General features: G+C 40.7%; 1 protein-coding gene across 2 annotated transcripts in view; it reads right to left on the bottom strand.

The window, feature by feature from the left end:
- Nucleotides 1–27,421, bottom strand: part of LOC126187369 (histone-lysine N-methyltransferase, H3 lysine-79 specific) — a 221,937-nt gene that overhangs the window by 90,135 nt on the left and 104,381 nt on the right. For both annotated transcript variants that reach the window (XR_007537717.1, XM_049928412.1), the window contains exons 5-7: nucleotides 20,699–20,839; nucleotides 18,661–18,846; nucleotides 18,151–18,418 (exon numbers count right to left, since the gene is read on the bottom strand). Coding sequence is in view for 1 of the 2 variants with exons in the window: in XM_049928412.1 (XP_049784369.1) it covers nucleotides 18,151–18,418; nucleotides 18,661–18,846; nucleotides 20,699–20,839 (595 nt within the window). In the remaining variant the exon portion in view is untranslated. The remainder of the gene's footprint in view (nucleotides 1–18,150; nucleotides 18,419–18,660; nucleotides 18,847–20,698; nucleotides 20,840–27,421) is intronic.

The following is a 27,421-nucleotide window of genomic DNA, read 5'->3' as shown; positions in this document are numbered from 1 at the left end:
TCAGATGACATTAGCCATGTTTTGAATACTGAAGCCAAGGATTTTCATTACCAACCTACAAGCTGTAGAGATAACATGTCGAACCCGAACACTTTACACAAAGGAGCATTTGACATCATCCCATTTCCCTGCTGAAGCTATTACGAGGAAGTTATTCAAAAATGAAGTTGTTTGGCCAATGAGCCAGAATACAGTAGAATCATATATGGCTAACTAATTACATGATACTTTATCTGGAAATCCACAAAGAATATTCTGGAAACAGACATTAGACATGGTCTAGTGATTATGACAAATGAAATGCATAAAACAGTTACCAACCGTATTTTTTAAAATATTGCACACATTCTGTAAGCATGATCCTGTTACCTTAATCTAGTTCATGCAATAGTTGTCTGAGGAGAAAGCTAAGTGCTACAAAAATATACCAAGAAAGAAAAGATTTTAATCACCCTATAAATGGCTTTTTTAAAAATATTCTGAATTCCTCCTACAAAACAAGACCCCAGAAAGGAATGGGCAAAGACACGGGAATGGAGGTTGTGACATTAAAAGTTAAAAACCATTAAGTGACTGTTTCCATATTCCAAGAGGTTCTCCTCCATGGCAGTATTTACAGAACACAATACAGGAACAAACGAAGTACTAAGTAAACAAGTAATATTGTAAACTGTTAGTACACTTAACCCTCAAACAGAAAGATAATAGCTGACAATTTAAAGATGCTGCAAATTCTTTGACAGATCTTTGTTCCTAATAAAGACAAAATTTATGAGTGAGTTAAACCTACAGACACAAGGCAGCCATGGAAGATTATTGCCATATCTTATATACGAGTTACTTCCAAGGTTCCTGCACATATGGCATAAAGATAAAGATGGGAAACATTGTAAAAGATACTATGCCATCAATCATCTCAGAATGAGAAAATAACAAAAAATTCAAACACACAACAATGGAGCACCACACATTGTAGATTCTACAAAGTCACTGGTATATGATACAGTGATACAGAAGGATTCAACTTCCAAATCAGAGATTAGCGGAAGTGCTTTTATCAACATTTACAACTTTCTTAAATTTTTAATATGTCTCTATATTACACTAATCTTTGTTACCCATTATTTCTCTAGGCTTTCCTTTTACCAGTTATTCCTCCTCCAATTTCTGCTTCATGTTCTTTATTTTCAATACCTTTATCTTCAGAAATCATTATTTCACTCCTTCATTCCCTTTAGGACATATCTTCTTTTTCCTTTCATCCAGAACCATAACATGACATGACATGTTCACCTCTAAGCAACCTCTTAGCATTTCACATTTTTCTCTTTTACCACAGACCGAATCTGCTACACAACATAATCACACTTCTATCACCTTATATTTTGATAAATTTAAGTACAATGATAAGCTGTTAGTTTATATCTTCACCAAGACATACTTAAAAGTTACATCATATGCATTGTTCAAACTTCATACATTTACCTTCTTCCCAATGTCAGCTTGTAATGATAATTTTTTCTCATGTGAGTTAAAGAAAGTAGTTACAATTAGAAAATAATCTAATATGAAGTTAACAGGTATCAGCTAAATATCGAAATTCGTGCAAGCGAACAGTCTTTTAAAAATCTTATAAGGGCTCACTGCCACTATCACCTTACGATAACGTTTATGGAAAAATAAAAGTAATCAACGACTTAACAATGTATGATCATTTCTACTATTAACTGATGTAAAAACAGATTTTTTGATTCGTGCAGATTCAACTTCCACTCCTCCCTTTCAATGGCTCTAGATGTCATATTTTATAATAACCTTGTTCCTATTTATGTCACAAAAGTGTAAAAGCTCTCTTCTCCTCCTGCAAAGGAGTTTCTACAGGCAACTAATGCCATTTGAAAACGTTTTCCACAGAAGTCTAATTTTGTACATCTTCTTCACAGCTGAAACAATATTAGCTTACACTTGCCCATAATACCTGTAAAAGGAAAAAGCACAGTGTGTCATTAAACAGGTGCATAAGATCAATCTGAATAACACAAGCCACGAGTTTGACCAGTGGTATTCAACTCATTTTGTGCAACTGCTTTTTCAGTATGAAATATTTCAGAATGCTATGATGGGGTATTTCACTATTAACTCATTCTTCAAGCCAGGAGCCCAAGTACACACACATCTCTAGTGCTTCCCAATCAGTGGTAATCTAATCAGTAAGGGCCAAGTACAGTCTCTTTATTGCTCTGTTACTTACTGATGATTACAGCTACAAATTCCAATATATCTACCCACACATGGTGAATATGTTAAGAAGCAACAAAACAAGTCATACGAAAACCAATGTTTTGTTCCACACAGTGAAAGTGGTGCGGTGAATTAATTTTCAGCAGTACAGAGCAAATCTGAATTTGGGTCCCAACAGATGACAGTGATAAGGACGGACGGATGGATCGATGGGGTTATAGGGACCAAACTGCAAGGTCACTGGATCCTTAATTGTTTGTGTGTGAAGTTGTGAATAGCCCCAGAGAGGAAAGACACGAAGGTAAATTCTGATGGACTCGACTGTATCCAAAAATCTAGAAAACCAAAATATAGAAAGAAGCAAGTAGAAGTGAAGAGAAGTAAACAGGTGAAAGTGAGAGAGTTGCCCCACCCAGAAAGTGGAGGTACCTGTGACCAGATACATACCCTCTGATCTCTGAACAGTGCTTCCACACCCTCTATTACCAAAAGAAAACTAGCTACACAGACAAGATAAAATCTCAGGAAAGAGAATAATGACAAGCATGTCAAAGGATGACACACGTAAAAGAAAAAGAAGAATTAAAAAGATGGGAAGGGCACGAGCTAGGCAGACCACAGAGCAACAGCAGCCACGTGCCCCTCTAGTCAGAGCAAGCCACGGGGTATCCCACCAATCTCTCAAGCAGACAACAGGGCTAAGTGCCGTATGTCAAAGAGAGGAGTAAAAACCACTTTCACGCATACAATGTAAAACACAATCAGCTGCTTCAGCTTCGTTCACAAACGCCACCAAAGGCAGTGTATCAGCAAGTTTAAGGTTTCACTGTAAGAAAGCCAAATCAGGGCAGCCTGTAGGATGACGCACTCCGTGACACGGGCACCACACCAACAGTGGGGAGGATCCTCATGCCGAAGGGTGTGGCCTGGGGTCAGTCGAGTGCGGTCAGCATGGAACTGATGAAGGACAGTAGATTCCCTGTGAGAAGCGTGAAGGGAAGACTGCCATGGCCTCCTGTACGATTTTCAGTCTACTTGGAGAAACCACGGCACCCCAATCGGCATTCCAAGACTCCGACAACTGTCGGCATAGAGAGAACCACAGGTTCAGTTCCAGTACCCCCATTACCAAATTTGGCATCCAAATAGCTAGCTTGGCCAACTGGTTAGAACATTAATTCCCTGGAAAACCAACACGATTAGAGGTCCATATAAAGACAATCGGCCACCCAGCATTGTAGAGGTATACAGGAGGTTCTGAACAGTCACAACTGACGGGTGTCAAAAGGTAGCCCTGGTCGAAAGCCAGAAGGTTACTCAAGAATGACTCTCTGGTGTATGAACAAAGGTGGGAAAGACTGAGTTAAGAGCAGAGATTTTACATGCAAACTGAGATTGTGACACCAGACCTCGGCCTCTGTTGTGGGAGGTATATCTCCTTACCGGGAAAAAGTACACGGAAGTTCAGATGTTCAGGGGAGCAGCAAATATGTATTGCACAGTTGATCAGCAATTGTTGGCACCTGATCTGTAGGGGAGGTACATCAAGCCTATGCGAGTAGGTTATTCACGAGGCTGGTCCAAAATGCATCTGTCACAAGGCTGATTCCACAACGGTGTATGGGTCCAGCAGCCACAATGCTGAGCTGTACACAAGGCTCCCATAATTGAAACACGACAGGATCGGAGCTTTGTAGAGTTGCAAAAGTGTAGAGCAGTCCGCACCCCAGCTGAGGTGGCTGCAGTTGAGCCTATACCACAAAGTGTAAAGTTGTCGAAGATGAGGAAGGAGCGCCAACCGGGGATCGAAGACTGATCCTAAAAAATGACAAGACTCCACCACATTAAGCATTTGATCATCAAGCTAGAGTAGTTGTTGGGGACGGACAGTAAGACGGTGACAGGCAGCTGCACCCTGCCATCAGTATTCAGCAACACCCACAGTTAAGGAGCAATAGTACATGCAGAATTCATCAGAATACAGGGAGGGCGACACTGCAGCCCCCACAGCCACTATAAAAAGAGGCACACTCAATACAGTCTTGTGGGACCCCATTCTCTTGTAGACAGGGAGTACTGTGGGAAGCACCAACCTGAACCTGGAAAGAATGGTGGGACAAGAAGTTCCAGACGAACACTGGGGTTGGCCCCGGAGGCCCCACATAGGTTAACAAGGATGTGGCGAAACCTCATAGTCAAAGTCAAAGAAAACAGTGATAAGACGTTGATACCAGTCAGAAGCTGACTAAACAGCAGACTAAACTGTCAACAGCAGAAAATCGGCCTGGGATTGAGCCCAAAGATTGCGAGACCTAAGGTACCAACACAGCCATTAGATCACCATACATTCAAGCAACTTGCAGAGAACATTAGTGAGGCTAATTGGGTGATAGCTGCCCATATCAAGAGGGTGTTGACCCAGTTTCAATACTGGGACAATCATGTCTCCTCGCCACTGACACAAGAGCTCGCCTTCGCTCCACATATGGTTGGAAATGGCAAGGATGTGGTGTTGGCAATAAACTGATGTGTGTTTGAACATTCTGCTGTGGATGCAGCCTGCCACTGGATCCAATTTTGCGACAATGGGCTAGGGCACTGAGGAATTCCCACTCACTGCACGGAGCACTGTAAGGTTCCAGGCAACATGTGGTATGTGGTAAAGGAAGTTACGCTACCTGCTGATAATTCTCAGACACAGAGGCTCGAGTATAATGGAAAGCAAAATGTTCGGCAATAGCATTTGGAAAAGTGTAAATATCACCATTCCCAGAGATATGAGATTCACCCATGGGGTACTGGTGTCCACAGAGGCATTGATCTTCACCCAAATATGCAAAAGAGGGGTACATGGTCCAATAGTAGCAACATACTGGTCCCAACATTCTCATTTCTGTCTTTTATGCAGTGGTTGACCTGGGCACAGAGCTGTTTAAAAGGTAATGAGGTGCTCCATCGATGGATGTCACTTGTGGTGTTGGACAGCTTGTCTGCAATCTCTAACGACAACAGTAATTTCGAGGCTCCACACATCCTCCGACAGGGGATCCCAAGGAAGTGGGGATCGCTGAGTCAGCTGCCAACAGAATGGCAGCAGTTGTGCTCTAAACAACCACACTGATATCTCCATGTGGCAGGGTGTGAAAGGCGACAGCAGTGGAGAAAGCATGACTGGGTGGACACCCAGACGAGTGATGCTACAGGAGCGTCCAAATGATAGGAAAATAATCAGTGTCGCACCAGTCATCGTGGAGTCTCCAATAGATGGATAGAAGACATGGGTTGCAAACGGAAAGATCAATTGCTGAATAAGACCCACATGCCACACGGAAGTATGTCAAAACATTAATATTCAAGGGGCAATGATTGAGCTCTGTGATCAAATTTTCAACAGTTTTACCACAGTCAGTGGTTGTCGTTCCACCCCATCAAGGGTAACACGCATTCAAGTCATCCAAAATTAGGAAGGGCGGAGGAGCTGAGAAAACAGTGCAGCCAACACGTTCTGGAACACTTCATCATCATGAGGAGGATACACATTGCAGATGGTAAATTCCTGAGATGTCATCACACAAACAGCCACTGCCTCCGAAGTCATAATGAGTGACACATGTTTGCTGTCAATAGAATACAAAATGTACGTTTAAACATCACTCTATGTTCTTTCATAGTGTGATTCTTAAAATAGTCCCACTAGTCACAGAGAGTAGAGGTGTTTCCTGGAGAGTGACTCAAACCAACAGGGGTAATGCACAGAAGACGACACGACTCAGCCAATGACGGAAAAATTGTTACAGTTTCACTGGACGATCACCTATCACTATTCTGTGGGGAGTGAAGGAAAATAGGAGACAGGGTCACCTGCTGCCAATGGTTGTGATGATACACCATAAACACACACATCTCCAAAACAGGGTGCTATGGTGGCAAGGGGGGGGGGGGGGGTGTCTGGGGCTGCAGGGACCATCACAAACGCTGCCTCAGTTACAGAGGCCGTTCATGGGGGACCACCAGAATATCCCTCTTTTTGGAGGACTACTACTTGTCCTGGAAAGTAAGAGTCCTGAGGGGCCCTTTCTGGTAAGGTGTGCCGGAGGATGACGTTGCTTCTCCAGTTGGGTTTTGGGCATAGTATTGTTGCAAGAAAAAATGGTGCAAAGATCGAAAGGCACAAAACGTGGAAAGGCTGGGCAAACGTCCCCTGCACAATCTGCACTTCTGTAAAATTTAGAAAACAAGTGACAAGTCAAACCCAACAAGTGGGCCATATAATTAATAATGAAAAGTTGCTGAAGAAAATGAGCTTCCAAAACACAAACAAGATCCAATCACAATCAGCACCAAGAATATTATCCAGTGGAAAAGTAGAGTAAACGAATAGGGGAGGGAGAGGGGGTTGGGTTGTCATACTGATAACGTTGAGATATTTTCACAGCATGGACAATGGATCCAATGTTCTGCATTAGCAGCTGGATAAATGTTGTCAACTAAAATCGTAATAAGGCAATTAGGAGACAACCAACTACGACATTTTCAGAACATGAGAAGACTGATCAATAAATGACATAACACCTTATAAAAAGATGTAATGTAACTACAATCTAATCTTACTGCATCTAAAAGTGTTGCAAATTGTGAAGTCTTATGGTAATGTAGCTACATTAGACCTAACCTGAATGGCCCGTCTGGGATAGAACAGTGCGTGGAATCTCTGTGGTCTATTAAGCTCATCTCGCCGGGATTTATCGACAAATGATTAAGTAAGGAGAATAATGGTAAACCAAAATAATACGAGCAGTCGTTGGTAGGTGACAATATAGAAGCTTTGTTTATAGAATAATACTGTCACAAATAGTTCAAGTCCGCTGCATAATCTGACTGGGTGGTTATTCTGAACAATACCTCCATTATACTTCTGTGCAGCATAAGTGCCAAAAAACTTCCTTTGGAAGAAAACTCACCATAGGGAGAACGGTTTCACCTGTTGAGATATATACACTTACTCATATATTTGATCAAACTTTCATTACAAATTACTGGTGAGGGACTCAATGGAAGCCGGCAATGCACTGAAATCAAGTTTCCAGGATTTCATATGCATCCCCGTGACTGCATGTACCAATTCTGCAAACTGTTGCAGACATTTGTTCACACTAGTTCAATGTTTGCCTCTTTATACTTCAGTTTTCTAAATATTTTTGCATAACTTTGCCTGCGAAGGATCTGATAACATCATTTCAAAGGTATGAGTAATAATAAAAGCACCATTTTACTTTCTTTGCAATATATATTCCATGATTCACAATCACCTTAGCCATCACCTACTTTCAGTTTCAACTCTCTCTCTCTCCTCTCTCTCTCTCTCTCTCTCTCTCTCTCTCTCTCTCTCTCTCTCTCTCTCTCTGAGTGACAGAATGCATTGGTTACTATTTTTTCTGAAGAAAATGTTTCACTATAGAAAGTAATTTAAGGTATCACTGGTGATTTTGACTGACTAAAAATGTTCCAAAGTGCATTTCACATCCTCCACCATCCAAACAGTGAACTCTGCAGATCTGATTTAATCAATTCCTACACACATTTTTCTTACACTCCATAAAAATGATTCTTCTTTCACTGGAAAAACTATTGTTTAAAGGAACTACAATTTTAATGAAAGAGGAATGTACCACTAAAACGGTGTAATTTTGTACAGAAATGACTAACAATGCAAAATTGGAAGAAGAAAAACAATAAGTAATAATAAGTTTTAATGCACAAACCACAATAAAGAAACCTCTGCCTATAACTTAATTCACTACTTAAAACAATTTCCCTGTAGCTTGTGTTGAATACCGCTGGTTGGAGGGCATGCAGAAAACGTAAACTATAATCATACAAAGAAGTATTTCTACGTCACTACTTGTAGAGAGGAACAATTTACATATAAATGAAACAGTGGAAACTCCACGTAGGAATATCAACAACGTAGAATAAGATAGATTGCTGCTTACCGTAAAGAAGACACATTAAGTAACAGACAGGCACAATTAAAGGACGCTCAATCCAGAGCTGCCGGAGTCGACTGTCGTGTGCGTGAGGTGTGCTTGCTTGTGTATATGAATGGTGTGCATTTCTCTTTTGCTAATGAAGGCTGTAGCCAAAAGCTTTGTGCAAGTGTCTTCTAATTGCACCTGTTTGCAACTCAATATGTTGCCTTTATAGTAAATAGCAATATCTTTTCCTACATTGTTTATATATGAATGAACTTGAAGAAAACAAACATTCACACACAATTCAGTTTCAGCCCTTAAATCATTAAGAGCTTGCATCACATTGTATGAGAATGCGACCAGAAATACTTCATCTGTAGAATGTATGCTTCACAAGATTTATAAGGTTTATCAATCAGTTTACCCTACAGCTACTGACACCACTGGCCTCAGACATATGTGATAGTTTTTAATCTTAACTACAACCACACGCAAAAGAGATGCAAAAACACTTTAATAATAACACTGATGAATAAATTAACAAGATGCCCATAAGGAGAAAACAAAAATCTGGGTACCATTGTAACAGAAACTACAAATGCTTTGAATCTCTTCAACACCTGCACCAGGCAAACTGTAAGTAAAGCCGAAGCATTTTTTAGAAACAGTCCTCAAAAAACTTCAAATATAATGTTTTACACTTTTAATACTTTGGATACCAAGCCAGAACATAGTTCGGACTACAAGTTTGTATTAAAAAGAGCACACCCGAGTACTGATCAGGTTGCGATTTTCTCAACGTGTGATGTATGGCCATCTTGCAACCTGCGCCTTGACTGTTATTACCTTTTGTTGTCAACTTCTAGAATTATTTCGAAAGAACCATTAGCGAATATAACTGCTGTTGCGAGTGACTGAGTCAATACAATCACACTCACATAACTGTGTGTGTCCACTTGTTAGGTTTCATAGTTTGCTGTAATTTTACCACACGATACATCACATTTGTTGAGTGAGCAAGAAATTTTGGAAGTGCAAGGGGAAGAAATTACTCAATAATTCAGGCCACACTTTTTTTGGGAGGACCAATACACTTTCTGTCATTGTTATTTTAAAATTTATAGTCTATCAAAGAACTAAAGTAAATATGGAAAAAAAAAGCTTTAAGTTTGGCCCTTTTTTGGTATGTATTACTCTTTAAGATACATCAAATACATATGTAAAATCCAGAATGGAATGTAAAAATATCAGAGAAGGAAAGTTGCTACACACTATATAACGGAGATGCTGAGTCGCGATAGGCACAACAAAAAGATTCACACAATTATAGCTTTCGGGCATTAAGGCCTTTGTCAGCAGTAGACCAGTTTTCTGAGACTGCAAACGTGTGTGCAAGTTGCATTTGTGTGTGTGTGTGTGTGTGTGTGTGTGTGTGTGTGTGTGTGTGTGTGTACACTGCTGACAAAGGTCTTAATGGCCGAAAGCGATAATTGTGTGAATCTTTTTGTTGTGCCTATCGCGACTTAGCATCTCCGCTATATGGTGAGTAGCAACTTTCCTTCTCTGGTATTATTCAAATACATATGTGACAGAAAGACTTTAAAAATGGCATAAATGACTTGTTTCCTAGGCCCAATATCCTTCTAAGTGGCCATCTCCAAAGTGCTTAGTCCATGCAACCATCAAAATAGATTATACGAAATTATACAGGACTGGGGTTCAGAACCATTGTCAGGAAGCACTTATCAAAAACATTCTACAAATTTTAACAATATGTGAACTCATTTGCAGTGTCACCATCATCACACACTGCTAACTGACAAGAGGAAGCCAATTTCTGAACAGCAGGAGTGCAGCAACAATGAAAAACTAAAGTAGGGAGGTCATATAAAGTCCAAAGAAGTTGAACAAATGCTCTTTCTTGTAATTAAATTATGTATTTGTAGAAATCAAGGCCTGGTGATGGAGGGATCATAAGAAATGAGGCAGCATATCCCATTAGTCAAGTATGGGAAAGAAAATTGGCTGTGTACCAATGCCAGCATATCATTTCTTTTCAATAATTAAAGCTGCAGAATGTGACAGCTAAGAAATGAAGAACAGCCCTTCATTAAATCTCAGTGAAGATAATGCATCTCAACAAACAAACAAATAAAAAAAGTAACTTAGAGTTCAAAAATGTTTCTGAGCACTATGGGACTTAACATCTGTGGTCATCAGTCCCCTAGAACTTAGAACTACTTAAACCTAACTAACCTAAGGACATCACACACATCCATGCCCGAGGCAGGATTCGAACCTGCGACCATAGCAGTCGCGCGGTTCCGGACTGAGCGCCTAGAACTGCAAGGCCACTGTGGCCGGCTAACTAAGAGTCATGTATTGTGTTGTCTTACAGAACAACAGAGTGACTACTACTACTACTACTACTACTACTACTACTACTACTACGATTATTATTATTATTGGATTGTGGGGCACTCAATCATCAGCAGCCATACAATGTCCCAATGTTTACACAGTCCAGTTTTTACACAGTCCAATCTAGCCACTGTCACAAATGATGATGATAACACAAACACCCAGTCCCCAGGCAGAGAAAATCCCCAACCCAGCAAGGAATTGAACCCGGGACCCCGTGATCCAGTGGCAGCAATGCTAGCTGCTACACCATGAGCGGTGGACACAACAGAGCAAGGAGGAAATCCTTGTTTAATCCACACTGTAAACAAAAAACTAAAAACAGTTTCAGACAGTGGAGCATCCTCGTGCAGAATAACGAGATGTGTTTTAAAAATGAATGAAAGTTATTCCCTGGAAATTATTCATATCTATGCACCAATGTGCCGATATGATGAAAATTTGCAGAAACTGACACATGGCAGTAAATCCCAGAACAAAATGATAATGAAACATTTTTAATGAGAGAGTTAAAATTATTTATTCAGACACACTTTTGGTACAATGTGGGGCAGACTGACTAATAACTTACCAAGAGTAACAACACATCTGCCCTTTAATGCATTCTTTACAGAGAAAAACAAAATTAAACTGAAAATTTTTACAGAGGAAAACAACATTAAACTAAAAATTAAATTTGTTATATTTTTATTAAGCAACAAAAAGATTATACAGGATGAGACGGTCTTAATTCATTTTCCAAAAGTGATCACAGACTACTGATATGCAGAGTAAAATAGAAACACTGCTACAAAATACCAAACTCATTGGTAGGAAATCAGAAATATCAATCCTGAGAATTTATTACAAATATAATTAGGAAGGATTATTAATCCCCCCCATTTTGGCCAGCAGTGAATATGAACTTGCTGAGCTACTAATAGAAGTAAAGGACAGTCTACCACACGTATTAGACGTCAGTCTCAGCAATTCCACACTCACGATAATTGCTTTATCGTGGGTCAATCATCTGTAACACATGGAGCTGCAAAGATGAGATTAGAAGATGGATCATGCTAGGGTGGGTGGCTGCGAAGTAGCTCACCGAGAACAAGCATAACAGAGTGATAATATACAGCACAAGATACCAGCCTGTCGAAACACTCTTCTTTTCAGTCTTCTTTTATCGTTGTCAGACACTGACCCTTGCAGCCAGAGACAAGCAGCATGTCAATACATTTGAGCTCTCATGCTGACACAGGATGGTGCACATAAAATGGACCGAAAGCGGAACAAATGTGTCCATTATCAAGCAACTTGGCACCTCCAGTGTCTACCAAAAGATTCTCTTGTTCTCTTGCCATATTGTGAGAAGAGACAGAGAAAATACTTGTGTAAAGAAAGTTCAAGCATATGAGATCAAGGGGGAGAGCAATTAACAAGTGGATAAATCAAATCAAGATCTCTGGTCTATCCCGCCTGCAGGCTGGTAATCATCCGAGACGGAGATACATCCGTAGGGTCACAGCTGCCCACTAAGCCTCCCCTGACCTAGGGTTCTGGATGACTTGACTGAATTCTCCCCATTTCCTAAGCCTTACCAGTCCTTTTCCTTCATCCCTCATCCTTCATTCCTTTTCCTTCCCCTTCAACCTGTCTGCCAGAGGTCGATGCGTGTTTTCCTCTGCTGCCACTTAGCCAGTAGGTTTTTTTGTCAATCCAATTGTATTACAAAATATTTATATAGGACAAAGGGGGCAATAAATCAAAATCGAAACTTATGTTTGGTAGGCACCGACTATTATCGCTCGGAACTTTAAATGCCACAGTAACTAAAAACAGGGTGAAAATTTTACACACACTTGAAAATTTCTTTATTCATTTGTGTGAGTAAAAACACATACATGTCCAAAAGAACAGACACCGTTTGATCCTGCAGCCACTACAAAGCAGGCACAACAGAATTAAAGGCATTAGCTGTCAATGGGCATTGATTTATATCAATGGGGCAAGCAGAAAATTTATGCCAGACCGGAATTCCAGCCGAGGTCTCCCACTTAACTCTAAGAGACGCGGTGACCACTATGCCATTTGGACATGTCACTGCAACTGCACAACTATCCTAGCAAGCAGACCCAAATTCTGAACTTGTAGCACACACTACTGTCTTAGTGTTCCTGCTCATCAGACTCATTCCTCTCGCTTACTACGCAGAAGACCTGGGCTCGAATCCTAGTCCAGCAGAAATTTTCAATTTGACTGGTAACTAACATCTTTAATTCCTTTCTGTCTCATTGCAAATTATTAAACCACAAGGAAAAGAAATCCGAACGGAACTGCATGTTCATTTACGTAATGTCTCAAAAAGAACAATCCTCAAAATTAAAACAGTACAGTAAGCTTTCTTTACAAAAGAAGACAATTAAAAAAACTACAGCTATCACTCTTCTCTCCATAAATTATTCATTACAATTACTAGCAACCACACTGCAAAATAGATCTAAGTCTCTCAAAGAACTAAGCTGGCCATATATGTGGACAGTCACAACAGTCCATTTCCAAGTAGTGAGTGATGGCGTACAATTTACTTCCAAAACTTTTTCGATTCGGTACGACACCAATGTTTATAATTAAAAGTATGTATCATGTTATAGAGTATCCGACAAAATTAGTGACTGAGTGGGCAGGACACAGTATGTTACGTCTGGTGGAAATCAAGGTGTGCCCCATGTAAGTTTACTGTGATTGATGTTAATGCTGTATATTAACGATGTGGCAGACAATATTAATAGTGACCTCCGACTTATTTTCTTCAGATGACGGGATTTCAATGTGCTACAAAGACTGGCAACTTGATGTATTTACAGAAATGTAAAATAATGCACTTCTCAAATTGCAGAAAAATGGTATATTATGGTGGCAATATCAATGAGTCACAGTTGGAATTACTGAACTCATACAAATATGTGGATGTAACTATTTTCAGCAATATGAAACTGAATGATCACTTATGCTCAGCCTTAGGTCAAGTAAGCAGCAGAAGTATTTGAGCAGTCATTCTTTCAGTGCTCCATACACGAAGGGAACAGGCAGAAACACTACACGAGGCATTGTGTCGATTGTCCTCTGCTGTGTACTTCACAGTTGTCTGCAGAGTATGTAAGTGGACACGGCACGTACATGGAAGTCGGGCAAGGTGGTCCCGTATCACAAAACTATTCTCAGCAGTCGGAGGGTGTCTTCAGATCCCTAAACCTGGAAAGAGCAAGATGCACGTGCATTACTGAACACACCAGCATCATTTTTCAGTTTAAAAGTGACACTACTCCCACGTTAGCCTTCAGGGCATGTTAACTTCGAGAACCGATGGAAGACTTGAATAGAGCAAGTTTAAGAAGTCTTGAAAATTTGTTTGTAAAAATACAAAAATAATGCACATTCAACTAACCAAAAAGATGATTGTACAAATTAAATTGTAGAACCAGCTGATGACTTGTGCACGTAGTGTTGTCGAAGTACTGACATCGAAAGAAATAAACTGAAGAGTAAAACTGGCTGGAATGTGTTTTGTAAACAGGATTCGCCACTAAGCTCGTGATGTAGCCTACTTCCCAGTGATTGGGTGGAGAGATACGTTTTGGGAGCTGCCAAGAAACCAAATCAACTCTCTCTCCTCTGCTGATAAGCGAGACATGGTTTGCCAGATTCTGGGTGATAAGGAAAGACATAAACAACTTGCGTTTGGAAAGACCTTTGATGTGCAGCATTTCTGAAGCATTCAAAATCGAGATTGCGATGCGCTATTGTAAGGCACTCATAGCTCATGTCACATGATCTCGCCAGCTGAGGACACCACAGGACACGTGATGTAGTCAGCCAATAGCAAGATCACTCTTTAAGTAACGCGAACATACAAATAAGAAAAGTTAATGGTTTATAATATACATAGCATTCACATATAATATTGGTCTCAAAGATCAGTAAGCTGGAAGAGAAGCTAAGCGTCCACATATAACGTTGATCTTTTTTGCGCTTGTTATACTTTAAGATACATCACACAAATTTGCCAGTAAAATTTTTCATAACGACGTAAATGTCTGATCTTCTGGGCTCGAAATTCTTCTAAATGGTCATCCTCAAAGAACTGATTTTTAAATAAGAGTCAAATGCTTTGTGATTTAAGAAATTCATCGTACATTCTCCACACACAGTTCATCTTGCGTAAAAGGAAATTTGGTTTGAATGTAACGCATTTCAAACCTCCTTTCGCAATATTTTCCTGCGACCTGTTAGAAATAGGTTCGTTTCAGGAGTTGGAAGAGCGCCAGATAATAGGCATCACCGCACTTGCCCAGCTATGACGATGCAAGAAGCCCCTATGTTCATACATGTAAAACATTAAAAGATCTTACATTGTGTCATAAAAGAAACAAGACAACAGAGGATACTTCAAGAGCATTGGAATTTCGTGAAACATACTAAAATGCTTAATTCGGCTTAAAATGCACATTCATGTGTCCAGGTTTGTATGTAAATTTTCTTGGAGTACCAGTACTGTATTATCTCGTTTGGTTCTTTATTATGACATGCGTGCACTTGAAATGCAGCGAATAGTTGAAACTAGCCAATAGTGTGAAATTAAACATTTCGTTTCAAATAAAGCAGAAAAGATTAATGAAACCCAAATCTCTTTAGAAAACCGACAAAAAAAAAACTTCATTGTTCTGCAAGGTGATTAATGTTTGACTGTCGGAAAAGTGGAAATAAAATCTAGAACTAATAATATATTTTAGCCTTCCATAATTATGCGAAAGTATTTCAATTCATTTGATAACTCCAGGCCACAAGAATCCGTTTGTTGTCATTTAACGTGAGAGCAATAAACGAAGAGGAAACAGCAAAAATCACTGAACGTAAACACAGGTCATGTGGAGACGACCCACCTCCCCACCACAACTCAGACTGCTCCAGGCATCAGTGCCAGATATACTTTATTTCTGAATCGGGGCAATATTAAGTAGTGGCGCCCAGCCACACTTCTGTAACTAGAAGCGGGAGAAGGTACTACTAATACGCGAGTCAACTGCGCATGCGCAAGAGCCCGCCCGCAGCTGCTCAAACGAATCTAATTTAAACAGTTGTCACGTCACACTCATTGGAGGCAATTTGTTGTTACAAAGCATTGCATAGTCTTCCTAACACCTTTGACACACTTTGCTGTTGGCAGACGCTTGTGTGAGCACTGTGTTTTGTCGTTATATACGGCGCATTTCGTTTGCAACTTAAGTTTTCTTTTCTTTTTCTTTTTTTTTTTTTTTTTCCTTTTTTCTCTCTCTCGTTCATGTTTTGTTGCTGCAGTATTATTCTGCAATAGCGGGATACAGTAATGTCCTTTGTTAGAGTATTGGTTCTTACCAGTCAAAAGCACAAAAATTTAACTGAAATCTAAAACAATGAAAAATTCCCAGGTTTTTCCTGGTTTTCTCCCGGATGAAAAAATTCCCAGGTTATTCCCGGATCTCCCGGGTCTTATACACCCCGTAGAATGATACAGTAAAGGAGGAAAACCAAGGAATTCTGGGCATGGTTTCAAGAGAGAAAACACAAATCAATAAAGGAATAAATTGAGAAGAAGATTGTGGCTGAGAGTTAGTAAAGGAGAAGAGGAAATGGATGGAAGAGTGGGCAACAATAGGGGAAGACATGTGTGAGGACAATAAAAAGGTCCTCTACGGATCGGTTAAGGCAAAGAGAGGCACGACGGAAAGTGTCGGAGCGAACACAAAAAAGGGAAAGCAATTCGAGGAGATGTGGAAGAACTATTTTTAAGAATTGCTAAACCCCAATGGAAATACGGATGAGGAAAATTAGGTGCCTGGGGATGTAGGCAATGCCGAGACAGACATAACGTGGACAGAAATGGATGAAGTAATAAAGAATATGAAAGAAGGAAAAGCACCTCAACTGGATGAAGTAAGTACATAGACAGTGGTTCCATAATGTCACGAGAACCTTATGAAAAGAAAGAACACCGAAAGACTGGAAAAAGATAACCACAGTACTAATTTTTTAGAAGGAAACTTTGCAAAAATTGTAGAAGAATTACTTTGATGTGTCAAATGTATCATACTGCCAGCGTATTTGAGAAGATCCTAGAAAAGAGTGTGCAGTAGGTGGTGGTGGTGGTGGTGGTAGTAGTAGTAGGGCTGCTCCAAGAAACACTATGAACAAGATAAGAATTTTCTAATGTTGTTCCTGTATACTCTGTATACTGAACTCTAAAGACGGCTATGAGAGGAATAAAGGAATGTATCGCAGAGGTGAGAGTTGTGTAAAAGTTGGAGGAGAGAAGGCAGACTGGTTAGAACAGAACTATCCCCTCTACTTTTCATCACAATTATAGACGAACATGTGAAATAAATTGTGTTTGTTGGTGATTAAATGGTGTGGGGAAATGGAGGAGGAGAGGAATAAGAAAAGCTAAAGGTACGGGAGGAAGTAGTGGGACGGCATAGATCGAAATTTAATACAAAGACACGTGAAGCGATGGTGGCCGCTAGGAATACGACGAGAGTATATAAGGAAGAAGAAGAGAGTATGTAAGTATTACAGGTCAAATACTAAAGAAAGTGAGAACTATTTTGAGAGCTTAAGAAAAGACAGTTGAAGATATGATAAAGAGGTCAGTGAAAGGGGAAGGCAAGCACACTTATTTGTACAGAGTGTAAGAAGCCTATTTCAGGACAAGGAGAACCACTAGAACACAAAAGTGTTATAATAAGCATATTACGATCCAATACTCACTCACACTACTGTGAGTAATGAAAGAAACTGCAGGTAAGCAAGATACAGACCTGCAAAAGGGAATTTCAAAGGAACAGGGTATGACCGACTAGAATTAATAAAGTTAAGAATGAGGCAGAGAGAGAAATAATGAAAGAGAAGCCCATGCAGGAGTCAATAAAAAGGATAAGATTATGATGGAATGGACACGTTAAACCAATGGAAGTCAGCGGCACAACACGACAGGCTCACAAAATGACAGTACCAGTGGATATACCTGAAGAAAGAAAGAGAGATGCATCAATCTATAGAGCGGAGAAGAGAGGAGAAGACTAGCGAGGGAAATGTGGTGGAAGGACAGGAAAAGATGGAGAGGCTTATGTTGCAAGCAGACCCAGCCATGGGCTACAAAGGATGGTGGTAGTAGTAGTAGTAGTAGTAGTTTGGTATTTGGAATGATGACAAAATGCTGCTTCTCTTACAAATTAAAGACACTTTGTAAAGCAATTAAAACTGCATAAAAAATCTCAAACTGTACTGCAAAACAGCTGAAATACAGAAATCTACGGAAAATGGCCTACCATTCTCAAGATTTTTAAGAGATCCACACTTTGCTGCAAAACAAAATACATTTATCATCAGAACAGCAAGTAATAATTTTGAACACAGCAAAATACTTATTATCTGCAAACCATATATTCTTATTTCAGTATAAATAAAGTGTACTGTAATGCACACAGAACAGTAATCTTACCACTAAGATTCCTATCAGTTATGCGGAAGTTCAGAGGACAAAATGATTTCGATGACACTATTCGGGCTCCATCTTTCAGATCTGCAAACCGTTCTTTTAACATGTGATCTACTGTTGGTCCAAATGCAAAGTTGTTGACAAACACAATGGTTGCACTGATAATCTTTTCACGATGTTCGTCATTCAGGAAATCTCCTTTTATAAGGCGATACTCTCCATATTTCTTCCCATACCAACGCATCCATTTACGGAAGTGTACGTTCATAGCCTAGTGAACATTAAAAAGAAAGTTGTGATTAGAACACGTATAAACGTACCGTTGATACTCATAGTAGTTTGGTTGTTTACCAATACATTTTAGTAACTAGAAAATCAACAAAGGGTAACAAGATGTTACATTCTGAACTCATTTCATTTTGTACAGTCAGTATATATAATTTTGTTATTTGGTCAAAACTATATCACTAATTGAATAACTCAACTTCTTTAACAAATTAAAATTGAATTTACCTCGGCATACATCGATGGAATTTCAGCTCTTTCAACGCCAAAACATATTTTGCAAGGTGTTGCTGCTGCCATCTGCAAAACCACTTGACCAACTCCTGATCCCAGGTCAACAAATACATCATCCTTTGTGATTTCTATTTGGTCAATCATTTGGCATACAAGATCATACGATGTTTCACCGTAAACCTGCAAACACATTTATGCTGATGAACAATTTTTTTTAAGTCCACACAACAAAGGGTAAAAATATACATTACATTTGAAATATGAATGCAACTGACTGTAGGTCCAAGATAAATCTTTAAAGTATTGCAATAAAGGTGCTTTATATCTACAGCTCTTCATATTATGAAAACATATCATTCCGTGCACTTATTTTCTACTACTTTAGCTGCAAAATTCCCCATTTACACTGAACACAATGCAACAACAATGTTGTATTCAATTTGTTCAAGGTTGGAACTGATATCATGAACTGGAAAAACAAAATGGAAGCTCCGTCTGCTTTCAGACGCTTGAACCACTGCAGCTCTCCATGCAAGTCCCCTCATCTTTGTGAAGTGATGTGAATGCTTTAACCTGCTTATTCTACTTACGCCTCGGTCTCCCTCTACAATTTCTATTACCACACTGACCATTACTTGATGCCTCCAGATGTATTCTATCAACTGATCATTGCTTTTAGTTATGTTGTGCCCCAAATTTCTCTTCTCCCCAGTTAGATGTAGTACCTTTTCATTATTTATCTGATCTAACAGTCTAATCACCAGCATTTCAAAATCTTCTATTCACTTCTTGCCTGTAGTGTATCACCTAACTGTCACTACACTCGAGACAAATACTACCAAAATTTGTATTCCAATTTAAATGTACGTGGAGAACTGTTTGTACATGAACCATTAATGATTCCATTCTGAATAATGAATCAAGTGTTGTTGGTTGCTGTTTTTGATTCCAGTAAGAAATAACCAATTCTAATTATTCCATTTGACCAATTTTAATTAGATGCTTTCCGTATCCCTTCAAAAAGTACAGCAGAAAGCACAGCAATTTCTGTGCCATGTTGAAAATATGATGATTGTGATAATGCAAGAGTTCTCTCTCAAATGTGAATACTAGAAGAGGTGTATGAGGTCTGATAGGCAGTTCTACAACATAATTGCCAAAGTTCCAGAATTCACAGGTGAAAGGCACTAGGTGGTTAAACAATAGTGAGTATAAGTTTTCTAACTTCTTCTTGTGCCCTCCAATGCAAGTGAATAAACTGTGTTTTCATAAGCTGCAAAATTTACTCAGTTACAAACAACACTTTAAAAAGCAAATTTTTACTTCCGGTGGTCATTATTTGGCAAAACTTTACGAAATTGAGATACTCATAACAAAGTGCTCAAATATCAATTTTTAAAATTTCACAGTGCTCATGTTCTATGATCTCATACGGTATTTAATTTCGCCTCATGTTCTGTGTGGTTGTATGGGGCATTGCACAAACCCATTTATAATAGAATAAATAAAATAAAAATAAATACCAGCAAAGTACGGTTATCTTTACTTTTCATTAGAAGGTAAAGATCTACCAACCTGGTGACAGGAGGCAAGTGAGGACACCAGCAGTAAAATACAGTAGAATGCCAAAATAAAATTATCTTTCAAATGTAAATGTATAAGAAACACACAGATCTTTGTCTTTATGACTGTCAAATGGAAAGTGGTAAGAACAGTATGTTCTCACTTGATTATGGACAGTGTTTGTCATTAACGTGGTGTTATGTCTGGTCTCTGGTAATTATGTAAACATACAATTCTGTTTATCTGGACTTATGTCTACAAGCTCACTCTAGACAACAGTTCATATAACACCAGTTTCAGTCAATTTTATACAACAATGAAGAAGAAAAATGACATGCTGCACACTTTGCAAAATCAAATGCAACACGGAATTTGTCGTAAGTTGCACGCTACATAATATACCAGATTCAGCTAGCGGCTGTTCAAGATAAGTATGAGTGCAGGAAACAAACACAACATGTCTGTGTACCTCTGGTGAGAAAGGTTCATACTGGTTTAGCTTCTCTGGATCAGTGACAGCTTGGTTATACACTTGCTGTAATATGTGCCTCAGGAGACCTCGGGACGGATGCTTGTTTAATCGCTGTGCTGGCAGTGATGTACCTTTTTCCTGAAAAAGGCCAGATTAGTATATATTTCAGTATAGATCAATTTAAAGAATTATGCAATTTGGTAAACTGGTAAAACAGAAGATTACAGGCTGGAGTTAAAAATTTCAATGGCTAACAAAAGGACACTGTAAACACTATTTACTCTAACTGTCACAGATACAAACATGTAGGTTTCTTGCTACTGCACAATAATAATTACTTATACAAGTGTAATAAATGAAAAATACATTGTTTCTATATAAAAGGGTGTGAAGCAGCAAGAATTATCTAACACACATATCACACTACAGTAATTCTGGGGCCCTAAGAATATGAAGGCACAAGAGAGTATTTATTTTTTACACGTTTCATACTAGTATACTACAAAGCCATCTATACAGGGCACAAATGAGAGTTTCAGTAGCTGAAAGCTAATTAAAGAAAAATTACAGTTTTATTTAAGATTTCAACTGCCATGAATGCAAATCTGATAAGGATTCGCCTACAATAGTGACCTCACATAAAGCAGATACTCCCTTAAACTGATGATAATTTTAGCAACATTGGGTAGAATTAAATATACTGTGCCAATATGAATCGACCACTGCAGGGAACTCAGCAAAGGATGATAAATACATTGGGCGATATACTAGACAGATAAATTTCTGCCACCTCGGCTCTGGCTCACAATTCCACGACGAGCTGGCTGGCTGCTTCCAACTAAAACTCACTTTGAAAGCTGTTCAAGTATTTCAGTAATTAGTACACAGCAGCGGAAGTCCCATATAGCAAGGTCAACGTCAAGTTCCCGAGACAAAGTTCGCCACATCGATCAGTTAGCGATTTGTGGCTGACAAGTGTTTCCGGTTACAGCGCCGCTGCAGATTTTCGGTACAACACAAAATGAGTTGGAACCAGTCGTTGTGTTTATGTTCCGAGAAGCATAGCTTTTGCTCGCGACCGGCCGCCAGACGACACCGGAAGTGGTGACGCACGAGTTACGTCATCAGCTGCGCGACACGGCATTGATCTGGGCTAGCCGCCAGGCCGATGGTTGCTGGGCAACGCACGCCACCCTTGGCGCCAAACGAGCTCAGGAATAAAGGAGCGCTACTGTTCCGGTCTTTAAAAGATCCAGGAAAGCAAACGCTTACTTGTAATCAACTCCTCTAGCAAGTCAGAACAGGAGCATCTTTCCGAACGGCAAACCAACTATGGTCTCAATTTTACTGCACGGCAATCGCTTCGACATTAAATTAAGTGGAATATTCATAGCACGCCTGAGATTAGGTGGGGTTAATGTAAAAAAGGTGAAGGCAATTTTTGCAAACATGACAATACAAAAAAATATTTAGAACACAAAGATTTTCATACGGCGTCATTGACGTTCGGGCGCTGTTCGTTCAGTCGTTCACTCACTCACTCACTCAATGTGTTCCATGGTTCGCATTAAGAAAAATAATCTTCAGGGTGGTGGATTGCTAGATACCTTTTGTAGTGCACTCCCCTTGTTCCATCACTAAATCTGGTTTTACTTCAGAGATCGCCACCCGAAGTCTCGTTTGAATCATTAGCAACACGGCGTTTGCAGCATACATCGCGAAAATCATATTTCCAACTGAACAACTCGAAAAGGGGATTTTGAAGGTTAAAGCGAATTGGAACATATCACTGAAACACGCAATGAGGACTAGATGAAATTAGGACTACATAACGAGAGCATCCGGAATGATGTAAGAAAACTGGTGCTAAACACTTACCGAAAAACACAAGTGCATTTTGGTGTTAAAAAAACCACGCGCATACAGCAATGTGACTTTAATACTACGTAAGTAATGTCGAATAAGAGAAAATTTGAAATGAAGATAAATGAGAAGCGAGGTGTCTGGCGAACTGGACTCTCATTAGCGAGGCCAGCGGCTCAAACCCCGGCCAACCGTACAAATTCACGTTTTCCGTGATTCCCCTTATGGCAAATGCTAGGATGGTTCCTTTGAAAGGGCACGGCCAATGTTATTCCTCGGCTGTCTCAATCCGAACTTGTTTTCCGTGTCTAATGAAAGCGTCTTCTTTCACAAAATAAAAGATGCTAGTTGCTTCGCTTCTGCGTAACGTATGGAACGTCCTCAACACTTTAGCATTAGAAGTCTTAAATCACGGACGCAAGAATTACCGGTACTTTACTTACTGAGGCTGAAAATAAATTTTAATAACAGAATTTTATTTTTGGTGGTCATTGAAGTAAAATACTACTAGAATTCAGTAATTCGCTATCTCGTCCGCGTTACTGGATTTACAGCAAAGGGGAGATGTGTATGGAACGGGCAAACGTGTTCACAAGCAATAATGCTATAATACGTCACAGAGAATGGAACAGAAATCAGTTTGTGCAGGCTGAGATCGGAAAAAAGCTAAAAGTTAACGCTTCTTTAGAAGAAACGCAGCACTGGTTGGGCATTGCAGGAAGCGCCGCCTGCTGACTGCGTCAGGCTGCATTACGCGACCGACGTCACGGCTGGGCACGCGTGCCCTCCGAGCGCCTCCTCGGCGTACTTCACATCCGGTCCACTGCGCAACAGTCAATGAGTTGCTTCTGTTCGCAGGTATCTACGTGTAGCCTCGGAAGCCGTATCGAGTGGAAGCAAAATGAAAAATATTGCCAGACACTCAAAATCGAGGCCATATTCACGTACGTGATGTTCAGGAGCAGCGCAGCGACCCCGCATTGCTGACCTGGACAAGATCCTAACGAATTTGGCATGTATTCGCCTTTCTAAAGCTCGTTTTGAGATGAAAAATGTATGTAGGTGTCGCCTGCTTTGAAAAAGAGAATTAAACTTCAGGGAGAAGAAATATAATCTTGGAGGCATCACGATGAGACTGTAATTCTGTCAGAGACGGCAAAGGACTCGAAAGAGCAGTTCGACGGCGTGGACAGTGACTCGAAAAGAGGGAAAAGTAAAACAGGAGTAGGGAAATGTAGCCGTACTTAATCGGGCAATGCTAAGGGAATTAGATTAGGAAACGGGACACTAAAAGCAGTTGAAGAGTTTTGCAATTCGGACAGCAAAATATCAGACTATGGCCGATACAGAGAGACTGGCAATAGTGACGAAAATGTTTCTGAAATTTAGACACAAATGAAAGTGCTAGACGTTTTTTCTGCAAGTATTTGCTGGGGTGTTGACTTTTACGGTAGTGAAACGCGGTTAAGCAGTTAGCACAAAGAGAATAAAAGCTTTTTAAACACGGCGCTAAAGGAAAATGCTGACGATTCGATGTGTCTAAGAACTACTGAATTGATTCGAAGAGAAACAAATATTTATAGCCAAACTTTACTAGAAGAAGGGATCGGTCGAGAGGAAACCTGGAGCCATTCGTACACACCGCTACAGACAGCACAGCGACACGTCTCGTGCGACCAGAGCCGCAGTGCAACACGACGTGCTGACCGCACGTGCGGACTCAGGCGTTACATAAAGAAGCTGCGTTTCTTCCTTCGCCGAAGCGTGAGCTGATGAGAACTGCCTCCTGGACATGTGGGAAACATGCCTGCGACACTGTCCCACGGCACAGGTGTTAACTAGGCTGCTCACAGCCACTAGTTTCACTTCCCCGTCCGCGCTTTTATCAATTTAGTATCATTCACAGTCAGAGACTAGGGTGATCTGAAAAAGGAACTAGCGAAAACGATTAGCAGCGAGCACCCTGACATTCCCACTTCGCTACGCATACGAACTTGTGTCCGAGAACAGAGAAAAACGACCTACAAGCTGAGGAGCTCCCTAGCCTCGCTGCTGCCGCTACCAGACTAACGGAGCAGTCTCGGCAGTTCACGTTCGGCCGTTTCGCTGGTCTTTTCGTTGTTACCTGCTGTTGTGGTGTGTTTTGGCCACGGGCGGCTCGGCTCGTGCAGACCGAGGCCGGCGTAAGCAATCGATAGCGCCTAGCAGCAGCAGACTCCCCGTAACTGGGTTAGGCGCGGCGCGCGGGGTCGTCGCCCCCGGCTCCGACAAACCGACGCTATTGCACCTTTCCTCCGCGTCGTGGTTATCTCTCCAGTGTCGTTAACTATCAGTTCCCGCTGCGTGGCATTCCAAAGGAAACGACGTTCGTACAGAAAGTGGATGCACTGGCAAGTACTTAATCACGTCGCACAACTGCCTGCCGAACCAACTGTAACAAAAACACCGAATACAACTATCAAAACGTAAGCCAATATTTGTCCGGTTATTTAAATCGACATAGCTTCTTCCGTAACTGAAAATTTAAACAGGGTGACTAAGCTCCACTAATCGAAAGCTGCCAGATAAAAGCAGGGTATCGCACAAGATGTGACGCATTCCGTGTTAACAGTGACACTGGTAAGACGTCAGGAACGAAGAGATTCGTGCGCACGGGGGACAAGCGCACGAAAACGACGCTCGCACTTCAAACACGGTTTTCCTAGCTCCGACAGCAATGTCTTCTCGTTCGATAAAAGCGTGAGTGTTTCGAACAGCGGCGCTTTCGCTTCGCTTTCCTCTAGCAGTGGGCGTCCAACGAGTGCAGTGGAACACGCCGAGGCGACGCGACACCCCAATCGATAGCGGTCGCCGCTGCTTCAGGCGCTTTGCGCACCTTAAAGCGGACCTATCCAAACACGATGCGAGCACGTGCCACACACACCTTCCCGCCTTATTTGCATGCCAACTGTTGGCCGGTTCCACAATAGTGATTCACAAACCCCAAACTCGTTTAGATCAGTTTCGTCCGGTGATGCAGTCTTTAAAATATAGCGAAAGCACTATTATGAACTTTGTTCGGCGTTGCTCCCTACTCGTGGTACGAGAAGAAATACTAATGACGCCAGTCATTACCAAAAACTGTTACCTTGTGTTTAGTCTCTGTCTATGTCGCATTGCTACCCGCCTGTCACAGAAGCACGCGATAATTTGACGCAAACGACTCTTCGCAGTCGAGGCGACACGAGCCCAACTGCCCAGATTTGAAGGCCCCCAGTCGGTCAAGGTCATCGCACAAACGGTGATTTTCCTCGCTTACTTGGAGCGAGTGCCACGGTAGTTTAACACTGCACTGCATGTGGTGCCGAGTTGGCTGCTGGAGTGCCCGAGTCAATGGACTCTTATTCGGGAGAGTCGTACTTCTTATTTTGGTTTTTCGTGATTTCCTCGAATTGCTCAACGCGAATTCAGGGATGGTTTCTTCGAAAGAACACGGATGATGTCCTTTCTGAGGTCGGTATTTTACATCTACAGAACGGAGATCTCATTCGTTCATTACGTTGTCGCCATCGATATTTACAGTCACCTAGGTTGAAGATGCTCTACAGTTGTCTTGCAGTCGCGGTCTCTTCAGAACTCTCGTAAAGAACCTTAAGGATACAGGGTACTTATAAATGGTGGCAACATCGAAATTTTTTTATGACTATTAAATTCTATAGTCTTTTCTGATTACATTGATAGGATTTCAAATGAAAAATGAAATCGATAGGGTTTCAAATGAAAAACGACCTATATATACCAAATTTTAAAGTCACGGTCATGTGTGCCTCCATAACCCTTTATTTCTGTTACAGAAATCGCACTGTATATGTTGGTGAAATGAAAGTATGGCATTGTTGGCGGGAGTTCGGCCCTCGCATTGCAAGTCCCTTTTGGCTTGACTTGCGAGCCAATGATGAGGACACACAACACCCAGTCATCTCGAGGCACAGAAAATCCCTGACCCCGCCGGCAATCGAACCCGGGACCCCGTGCGCCGGATGCGAGAACGCTACCACCGGAAGACCACGAGCTGCGGTCTGTATATGTTGGTAACAGCGCAGCTTTCTAGTGTCCGTAAATGATTATCTTTCCTAGTATTCACTTTGTTTCGCCGAATCAGTTTGTTCGCATGTTACTGAATGTTTGTAGCCCAAGTGCTACGTATATTTGTGGAAGTACATATCCTTTAGTATGCAACAAATACGAACTATGCCACGCATAAAGAAATTCAATAAAAGGAAATTCCATGGTAACCAGTTCACAACCAAAGCAAGCCACACTATTGAAAGTAACCTATGTATCAGTTCTTCAGGGAAGGAACTCCCACATGGCACACCTCTTGGTGATTCAAATTTTTGTGTTAACAATGACGCTGTTTGTAGTGGATTTTTTGTTGTTGATGTTGACATCTTATCTTCTTTGATAAAGGAAGTGGCGAAATGTAAACAATGTGATGGTGTAGGCTGTCTGGAAATAACTGAACAACAAAGTGGCAGGAAGGGTTTAGCGTCAAAATTAGTTGTTCTGCGTGGATCCTGCAATAAATCGACCTCGAAAATGACTTCGAACAGACGTGAATTTGAAGTTAGTGTATGCAATGTGTGCAATAGGAAAGGGACGGGAAGAGACGAGAGGCTGCTCAAACGTTTTGTGGTTTAATGGGCCTTCCTCCTCCTTCCAGTAGGATCAGAAAGTACACAAAAATACTTTTAGGTGCCTTGACGGTTGTGTTTCAAGCATCTATGAAAAGTGCAGAAGAAGAAACTGTAAATATTAATGGAGCCAGGGACATTACTGTTGCACTTGGCAACGTCAAGGACATCGTTCCTTGAACGG

The sequence above is a fragment of the Schistocerca cancellata genome, chromosome 5 (assembly GCF_023864275.1).
Source record: "Schistocerca cancellata isolate TAMUIC-IGC-003103 chromosome 5, iqSchCanc2.1, whole genome shotgun sequence".
In the NCBI taxonomy this organism is placed as follows: Eukaryota; Metazoa; Arthropoda; class Insecta; order Orthoptera; family Acrididae; genus Schistocerca; species Schistocerca cancellata.
The sequence above is the reverse complement of the archived record's forward strand: the minus strand, read 5'-3'. Positions and strand labels throughout refer to the sequence as shown.